The 10,000-nt window shown below is 46.6% G+C and overlaps 1 protein-coding gene across 1 annotated transcript in view; it reads right to left on the bottom strand.

The window, feature by feature from the left end:
• Window positions 1-7,491: 7,491 nt before the first annotated feature.
• crtac1b (cartilage acidic protein 1b) overlaps window positions 7,492-10,000 on the bottom strand; it is a gene marked incomplete at both ends in the record, with an annotated part of 173,680 nt that continues 171,171 nt past the window's right edge. The window contains 2 exons of the mRNA XM_084321881.1: window positions 7,492-7,631; window positions 9,566-9,685. Coding sequence (XP_084178007.1) covers window positions 7,492-7,631; window positions 9,566-9,685 — 260 coding nt within the window. The remainder of the gene's footprint in view (window positions 7,632-9,565; window positions 9,686-10,000) is intronic.

Below are 10,000 nucleotides of genomic sequence, written 5' to 3'. Positions count from 1 at the left end.
ATCTGTCCTCTCTCAGAGGGACCTAGCTAATCTGTCCTCTCTCAGAGGGACCTAGCTAATCTGTCCTCTCTCAGAGGGACCTAGCTAATCTGTCATCTCTCAGAGGGACCTAGCTAATCTGTCCTCTCTCAGAGGGACCTAGCTAATCTGTCCTCTCTCAGAGGGACCTAGCTAATCTGTCCTCTCTCAGAGGGACCTAGCTAATCTGTCCTCTCTCAGTGGGATTTAGGTAATCTGTCCTCTCTCAGAGGGACCTAGCTAATCTGTCCTCTCTCAGTGGGACCTAGCTAATCTGTCCTCTCTCGGTGGGACCTAGCTAATCTGTCCTCTCTCGGTGGGACCTAGGTAATCTGTCCTCTCTCAGAGGGACCTAGGTAATCTGTCCTCTCTCAGAGGGAACTAGCTAATCTGTCCTCTCTCAGTGGGACCTAGCTAATCTGTCCTCTCTCAGAGGGACCTAGCTAATCTGTCCTCTCTCAGTGGGACCTAGCTAATCTGTCCTCTCTCAGAGGGACCTAGCTAATCTGTCCTCTCTCAGAGGGACCTAGCTAATCTGTCCTCTATCAGAGGGACCTAGCTAATCTGTCATCTCTCAGAGGGACCTAGCTAATCTGTCCTCTCTCAGAGGGACCTAGCTAATCTGTCCTCTATCAGAGGGACCTAGCTAATCTGTCCTCTCTCAGAGGGACCTAGCTAATCTGGAAGTCGTTTAGCGGGAGGATAATTAGCGTAGTGAGTAACAATGTCAGAGACAACACGCCCAGCGGTCCATCGGGGGAGATGCGTTCCTAAAAACCCACCAACTGCATCTTTAACCATTTCACTACCACACTATAAAAGGTTAACCCTTTCAGTACCACACTACAGACAGTTAACCGTCTGTAGTGTGGTAATGAAAGGGTTAACCGTCTGTAGTGTGGTAGTGAAAGTGTTAACCTTCTGTAGTGTGGTAGTGAAAGGGTTAACCTTCTGTAGTGTGGTAGTGAAAAGGTTAACCTTCTGTAGTGTGGTAGTGAAAGTGTTAACCCTTTGTAGTGTGGTAGTGAAAGGGTTAACCTTATGTAGTGTGGTAGTGAAAGGGTTAACCTTATATAGTGTGGTAGTGAAAGGGTTAACCTTCTGTAGTGTGGTAGTGAAAGTGTTGACCCTTTGTAGTGTGGTAGTGAAAGTGTTAACCCTTTGTAGTGTGGTAGTGAAAGTGTTAACCGTCTGTAGTGTGGTAGTGAAAGGGTTAACCTTCTGTAGCGTGGTAGTGAAAAGGTTAACCTTCTGTAGTGTGGTAGTGAGGGGTTAACCTTCTGTAGTGTGGTAGTGCAAGTGTTAACCCTTTGTAGTGTGGCAGTGAAAGGGTTAACCTTATGTAGTGTGGTAGTGAAAGGGTTAACCTTCTATAGTGTGGTAGTGAAAGGGTTAACCTTCTGTAGTGTGGTAGTGAAAGTGTTAACCTTTTGTAGTGTGGTAGTGAAAGTGTTAACCCTAGTGTGGTAGTGAAAGTGTTGACCCTTTGTAGTGTGGTAGTGAAAGTGTTAACCCTAGTGTGGTAGTGAAAGTGTTGACCCTTTGTAGTGTGGTAGTGAAAGTGTTAACCCTTTGTAGTGTGGTAGTGAAAGGTTAACCTTCTGTAGTGTGGTAGTGAAAGTGTTAACCCTTTGTAGTGTGGTAGTGAAAGTGTTGACCCTTTGTAGTGTGGTAGTGAAAGTGTTGACCCTTTGTAGTGTGGTAGTGAAAGTGTTAACCCTTTGTAGTGTGGTAGTGAAAGTGTTAACCCTTTGTAGTGTGGTAGTGAAAGGGTTAACCCTTTGTAGTCTGGTAGTGAAAGTCTTGACCCTTTGTAGTGTGGTAGTGAAAGTGTTAACCCTAGTGTGGTAGTGAAAGTGTTGACCCTTTGTAGTGTGGTAGTGAAAGTGTTAACCCTAGTGTGGTAGTGAAAGTGTTGACCCTTTGTAGTGTGGTAGTGAAAGTGTTAACCCTTTGTAGTGTGGTAGTGAAAGTGTTAACCTTCTGTAGTGTGGTAGTGAAAGTGTTAACCCTTTGTAGTGTGGTAGTGAAAGGGTCAAATATCTTCTCATATGTCATTTATTTCTCTAACTATAGTCCTGTCCATCTAACTCCTGTAGTCTAGTCCTCAGACAATTAATTAGCTGAGCAACACACACACACATACGTTTTTTTTTATTACGTTTTTGATTTTTTTTACATTCAAAGATATGACATTGGACAAAACACTGACATACTGAATAACTAAACAATATTAGACAACACAAAACTTGACATAAAACATAATATACAACAGAATATTACAAATTTAAAAGAAAACAAATGGGGGGGGGTGCAAAACAAAAACTATATAGATGCATCATCAAACCTATAATTAAAATCTGATCTTCTAAAGATGCAGGGTTCATCAAGTCCATGATCCTATATTCACATACATCACACATAGAGCCTCTCAGTCAGACGCAGCCTGCAGCAGGGAGGGGGTTCAGGCTCTCTGTGCTTCTGATGCCCTCATGTTTCCTCCCCCCCCCCCCGCAAGGTGGTTCCCCGCCCTGGGGCTGACGGACCGAACAAAAGAGACTAATCACTGCCGATAAAACAATCCCATTGGACGATGTGACGCGTGTGTGTGTGTGTGTGTGTTGTGTGTGTGTGTGTGTGTGTGTGTGTGTGCGTGCGTGCGTGCGTGCGTGCGTGCGTGCGTGCGTGCGTGCGTGCGTGCGTGCGTGCGTGCGTGCGTGCGTGCGTGCGTGCGTGTGTGTGTGTGGCGACGAGACGGACAGGAGCTGTACACGAGGAGAAGAACTGAGACGTGCCCGTCGTCACCGTCCTGCCACACCGGAACACAAGTGGATGAAAACCTCTGTTTACTACAAACCTCCCAAACCTCATTACGCCAATTTTTTATATATTGTTGATTAGCCCCCTTCTTGCCCCGATCGACTGTTGTGAGCTACGATGACTGCTGGAAGTGGACATTATTTGTTTGTGCAAGAAATGTCCAAAGAATGATGATGATGATGATGATGATGATGATGATGATGATGATGATGATGATGATGATGATGATGATGATGATGATGATGACGATGATATTAATAATGTTGTTGTGGTTGTCGGTAATGATGATGATGTTTTTGATGATCTTATTGATGATGATGTTGTTGTTTTTGTTGTTGATGATGATGATGATGATGATGATGATGAGGGCATTGATGGTATTCACGATAACGATGACTGATGATCCTCGTGCCTGTAATGATGATGACGACGATGATGATGTCATTGTGTTGACCCTCAGGCCAACGCCGGTGTACCATATGTAGGCTATAGACAAGGAACATGAGCACTGTGTTGGCCACTGTGTGTATATGGCATAATTATGATATGTAGCATGTTCATTCAGGAATTAGCTATTCGATTGATCGATCGATCGATCGACTGACTGATGGAGAGAACGATTATACCGCAGGAAACGAATTTAATTTCAGTAAATGACGTGAACTGAGTTGTCGGTGTTATAAACCAGGTGTTTCACTCCACGACGAGCCTCCTTCACTGTGGTGGTGGTGGTGGTGTCCCGTCACTTCTAGGGGTGTAATGATGCGACCTCACAGCGATTCGATTTCTATTACGATTTTTCAGGCAACGATTCAATGCATCATGAAATCTCTTCATTTGACCACGATTCGATTCGATTCGATACATTTTCGAAAAATGTTCCATTAATTTTCTATCAGTTAATTCCCCCAAAAAATTTGAATATACAAATGTGGGGAAACTGATTCACTCAGCATGAATGGACTATATAGGTCAATAAAAACAATACACAAGTTATAATTTTTTTGTTGATTAATTTAGATTATAATCGATTCTAACATATTCAAATCGACGCGTCAAATCAAACACATTAGAATCGATGCAATTTCGATTAATCGATGCATCGTTACACCCCTAGTCACTTCCGATCCAATCAATTCAGAATATAGCGCCAGCGACTGCAGTTCACGTAGTAATGATAGGGCATTCACTTTTGAGCCATTTTAGTCTAGAGTGTGGACGTGAGAACCTTTTATATAAATAAATAAACTAATCCACTTCCTGAACTGAGCAATGCATTAAAAAGTGAATTTATAGCACCGCCGGTGCGCAGTCACCTTCTATGCTGTAACTCAGAGTTCACAAGGAGGGGGGAGGGAGGGGGGTGATGCACCAAGCGAATATGTACAGTCCTTTTTTAATATATATATATATACTTATAACTTGACATACATTTATCTCTGTACTGTATTTGAGCGTAGAACACGTCCTCAGTGGTGCCCAGATAATTATGTATATCATCACGCCAAGGTGACGAGGGGTGTAGTAAAGTTCTCGCTGCAAAAAAATTATGATGTCTTCCCTGAAAATGTAAATGATGTCGTGTCACAGGAGCGCTGGTACCGGGCCTGCTCTGTGCTTCGCCGCTGTCTTCGCTCAAGGAGACCGGAGCCCGGTGTAGCATGTCGGAGGCATAAACATGGCAGCACCAGACGGCTGCAAGCCCCAGTCCCTGAGCTCCGAGGATGAAACCCTGTCTCGCCGCAGAGAGAGGAAGGAGAAGGAGGAATTTGTATCTGGATGCTATTTATGTATTTACATAAAGTTATTTGCATATTTATCGAAACAGACTCATAAAGATGATTATTGCTGTAAGCCCCGGAGCGAGGCGTATAACATCTGACCTGTGACGGGGAGCTTAATAAAGTGTTATTATTATTATTCTGATGAGGATGGATTTATTGTGAGAGTGCGGCCCGGGGCCTGTTGCTGCTGGTCGGTTCGTGGGAACACCGGGCCGATCAACAACAGAGACATTTTGATTTGTTGTTTGGTAACCGGATCCATGTTGTGTGGCCGCTCTGGAGGACGGCGCGGGTTCGTCCGAGGTAGGGGTTAGCTTCTCTCTCTCTCTATCTCTCTCTCTCTCTCTCTCTCTCTCTCTCTCTCTCTCTCTCTCTCTCTCTCTCTCTCTCTCTCTCTCTCTCCTTCTCCTCACAACTCCCAGTCCGGTTCTGAAGGAAGTCCAGTTGCGAAGCCAAGGCACGCTACCACCGGGACACAGGGACAGGACCCGGGAAGAGAGAGAGAGGACCAGAACCCGGAAGGTAACGGATGGATGGGAATGATGTTTCCCTTTAAGTTGTGGAACTATATTGGCCGCAATCAAAGGTTCCATCGTCCTGGGGCACAAAGTGATTTGACAGCCCGTGCTGTGATAGTGTTTCATGTGTGTGTGTGTGTGTGTGTGTGTGTGTGTGTGTGTGTGTGTGTGTGTGTGTGTGTGTGTGTGTGTGTGTGTGTGTGTGTGTGTGTGTGTGTGTGTGTGTGTGTGTGTGTGTGTGTGTGTGTGTGTGTGTGTGTGTGTGTGTGTGTGTGTGTGTGTGTGTGTGTGTGTCTGTGTGTGTCTGTGTGTGTGTGTGTGTTCTGTGTGTGTGTGTGTGTGTGTGTGTGTGTGTGTGTGTGTGTGTGTGTCTGTGTGTGTTCTGCATGTGTGTGTGTCTGTGTGTGTTCTGCGTGTGTGTGTCTGTGTGTGTGAGGGAGGTGTGGATCAGTCATGGCCTGTTCATAAGTAGCCAATAGCTCGACCTGCCGATAAGGTTCTGGCAGAGGCACCGTGGCTTGTTTAAGATCACAGGGGCTGGGAGACAAGAGGAGGGAGAGAGGGATAGAGAGAGAGAGGGATAGAGAGAGAGAGGGGGAGAGAGAGAGAGTGAACTATGACTCACGACACGATGGAGGAGTGAGGAAACATTTCAACACGTGGAGAAAAGGTCACACCAGCAAGCTGCTTCATCCGTCACCACTTTGCTTCTCCCTCCCTGCGTCTCGCTCTCTCCTCGTCCACTGCCTACGACCGGCCTCTCTGTGTGAAAACTCTAAAACTCTTCCTCTGACCATCCCTCTCTTTCTCTCTACCGTGTGCAACGTGTCTCTCTCTCTCTCTCTCTCTCTCTCTCTCTCTCTCTCTCTCTCTCTCTCTCTCTCTCTCTCTCTCTCTCTCTCCGTCTGCTGGATACAGATTTATTTGATTCCCACCTAACCCCATAAATCTCTCTCTAGTTACATAAAGAAGGCCTTTTCTGAAACGGCGCTGAGTTTGAAAAGCTCAGATTCTCAATTTTTTTTTTTTTTTTTTACGGTTCCCTGGCACCTCTGTGCCTCCCGCCCTTCCTTCCTGTCGTTCATCTGTTCTCTAAATAAATTCTTCTGCTCCACCTTTCCACCATTTCACTCCTGTCCGAGTCACTGAACGTTGCGAGAAAATAAACCCCCCTCTTCCACATCGGCCGGTTAAGATGTTTACCCCACGTTGAGTGAACGACATGGAAATCAGTATTCGGTGACTATAGCGTTCCAGATAGTCCCTCGCCAGTGAAGTATCAGCGAGGTCGTTAAGAGTGGAGTTTGCGCGGTCGGGAGGGTGTGTGACGTGTCAGCAGGGTGTCAGGAGGGTGTGTGACGTGTCAGGAGGGGGTCAGGAGGGGGTCAGGAGGGTGTGTGACGTGTCAGGAGGGTGTGTGACGTGTCAGGAGGGGGTCAGGAGGGGGTCAGGAGGGTGTGTGACGTGTCAGCAGGGTGTCAGGAGGGTGTGTGACGTGTCAGGAGGGGGTCAGGAGGGGGTCAGGAGGGTGTGTGACGTGTCAGGAGGGTGTGTGACGTGTCAGGAGGGGGTCAGGAGGGGGTCAGGAGGGTGTGTGACGTGTCAGCAGGGTGTCAGGAGGGTGTGTGACGTGTCAGGAGGGGGTCAGGAGGGGGTCAGGAGGGTGTGTGACGTGTCAGGAGGGTGTGTGACGTGTCAGCAGGGTGTCAGGAGGGTGTGTGACGTGTCAGGAGGGGGTCAGGAGGGGGTCAGGAGGGTGTCAGGAGGGGGTCAGGAGGGTGCGTGGCGTGTCAGGAGGGGGTCAGGAGGGGGTCAGGAGGGTGCGTGACGTGTCAGGAGGGGGTCAGGAGGGTGTGTGACGTGTCAGGAGGGGGTCAGGAGGGGGTCAGGAGGGTGCGTGACGTGTCAGGAGGGGGTCAGGAGGGTGTGTGACGTGTCAGGAGGGGGTCAGGAGGGGGTCAGGAGGGGGTCAGGAGGGGGTCAGGAGGGGGTCAGGAGGGGGTCAGGAGGGGGTCAGGAGGGTGCGTGGCGTGTCAGGAGGGGGTCAGGAGGGGGTCAGGAGGGTGCGTGGCGTGTCAGGAGGGGGTCAGGAGGGGGTCAGGAGGGTGCGTGGCGTGTCAGGAGGGGGTCAGGAGGGGGTCAGGAGGGTGCGTGGCGTGTCAGGAGGGTGTCAGGAGGGGGTCAGGAGGGTGTCAGGAGGGTGTCAGGAGGGTGTCAGGAGGGTGTCAGGAGGGTGTCAGGAGGGGGTCAGGAGGGTGCGTGGTGCGTCAGGAGGGTGTCAGGAGGGGGTCAGGAGGGTGCGTGGCGTGTCAGGAGGGGGTCAGGAGGGGGTCAGGAGGGTGCGTGGTGCGTCAGGCGCGTGGTTGGCGCGTGCAGCCCTTGCCGTCGGGCCCCAGAGTGAAGCCGGCCTCGCAGCGACAGTGGGAGGAGCCGCGGCCGTTGTGACAGACGTGCTGACAGCCTCCATTCTGCTCCTGACACTCGTCTATGTCTGGAATCACACACACACAGTGTATACTGTATATACTGTTTACTTTTACTCTTACTCATATATATATATATCAAGTCAAGAGTTTTATTTGACACGGCATACAAGTATACAATGAAATGCGGGGGGTCTTGCCTGCAACGATGTGCATAATACAATAGTAATATATAATAGAATCCAATAGAACGACGATTATATATATACTATATAGTATTTAGATTATTAACTTGTATTGCCTATATTTATTGTAACGTATAATACAACCAGTACAATAATATTAAGAGTTAATTATATTGTTACACTGTTTTAGATACAGGTATGGGGTAATAGCAAAAAAAAAAAAAAAAAAAAAAACATTATGGCAATAAAATTAGGCAATAAAATGTTGTCTGAATATACAAATATGAGTAAAAAATAAACAGTGTAAACAATATAATGAACTCTGAATATAATATAATGAGAACAATAAACAGTGTAAACAATATAATTAACTCTGAATATAAAATAGTGAGAACAATAAACAGTGTAAACAATATAATAGGGAGGTGTAGTCTGACGTCACTGGTTGTTTACATTTACATTTACATTTAGTCATTTAGCTGACGCTTTTATCCAAAGCGACTTACAAGTTCTGTACGACAAGCCATCAGGAAGGGCACAACTCTATCAGCTGAGTAACAATATTCATCAGAGTGTTGAGTGCTACAGTGTAGGTTAGTTTATTAGGACACGTGCATGACAGTACGGTTAGTTAGGGTTAGATATTTTTTCTTTTTCTTTTTTTAATTCAGATAATGGTTGAAGAAGTGCGTCTTTAGTCTACGGCGAAAGATTGGACGTGTTTCGGCTGTCCTAACTGGGGTGGGTAGTTCATTCCACCATTGTGGGGCAAGGACTGAGAATAGGCGACTTCTCTTTGATGACCCTCCCGGAGCTCGGATAGGAGTGGGTCTGAGGCGGCCAGAAGATGCAGAGCGTAGGGGTCTTGAGGGTGTGTTCCACCCGTATAGGGATTTATCATTGGGAAAATGTATACTATTGTAACAATTCTGCCGCATGAATATTGAAAAGCTTTCCATTTTTGCACAAAATGAGTTCCCTTCTATCACTACCATTATTGTTTAAGCATTTTTGGTTGAAATAAAATGTGGCGATTTCATTTTATGATTAATTGCGAATATTTTCACGTTGAGCTATAGATTGTAGAGATGAATAAGCACAGAAAGGTACACCATGCAAATGTCAATGCTTTATTGGTTTCAAACGAGACAATTTAGAAATGGACAATGGGGAAATACATTGCGTTGGACAGAGGGTGGAACACGAAAAACGGCAATGACGTAACCACCACACCTCCCTATTAACTCTGAATATAAAAATATGAGAAAAATCAACAAAGGCGATATGGTAGAAAGGAGGGACGTTAGGACGTAGGACACACGCAGGGGCGGAGCTTCCTACAGGCGATATAGGCGGTTGCCCCCAGAGGGGGGGCGCCAAAAAAAAAAGATACAAAAATATCTTTTTATTTTATTTTATTTTTTAAATATTTTTTTTTTGTTGCTCTGTGCAGTTTTGGCGCCCCCCCTCTATATCTGCAACCATTATTTTTACATAAAAAAAAATTCTAACATAAGGGGAAATGAGCCAAAAATCTAAAACGTCGGTCTGAGCCTCAGCTTTAGGTGTTCACAGTCAGAACATGCTAGAGCGCTGTGCATTGATGGGTATCGGTCAAGTGTTTATAGAATTGAGCGTTGAGGAAAGAAAGACTAACGTTAGAGAACTATGAAGAGGCAAAAGCCATCCGGCCATCCAGTATAAAAAGAGAAGAAAAGAAGAAGACGAGAAACGTGCCAAGATGCAGTGGTGAACCTCGCCTAGGGCGCCAAATGTGCTAGGTCCACCCCTGAGGACACGTGACACGTCCTACCTACCCACACACTGTTGACCGTCATCCATCTGGTATCCCGGGACACAGCCGCAGGAGAAGGAGCCCTCTGTGTTCTCGCACACCTGGCTGCACTCGTCCAGTCCAGAGGAACACTCATCCACATCTACACACGGTCGGCCAGATAGGGGGGTTTAGACACGAGCGTTCAACCTGATCATTGTGCTCTCTGGGGAAGAAGAAAAACCTTCTTTCCATGTTACTCCAGTTGTTTCATAGTCTAAAAAGAATCCATGCCGACACCCTCTATACACACACACACACACACGCAGACACACATACGCACGCACACACACGCAAACGCACGCAAAATAATGTTTATTGACGTTAGAAATGTGTATGGATATTCATTCTGAATTTTCAACATTTGTTTTGAATATTTATCACACATGAAATTCCGTGTGCATGAGCGGTCAACCGC

This window comes from Notolepis coatsorum (assembly GCF_963971535.1).
Source record: "Notolepis coatsorum genome assembly, chromosome: 9".
NCBI lineage: Eukaryota > Metazoa > Chordata > Actinopteri > Aulopiformes > Paralepididae > Notolepis > Notolepis coatsorum.
Note: the sequence above shows the minus strand (reverse complement) of the source record. Positions and strands in the feature narration are given on the sequence as shown.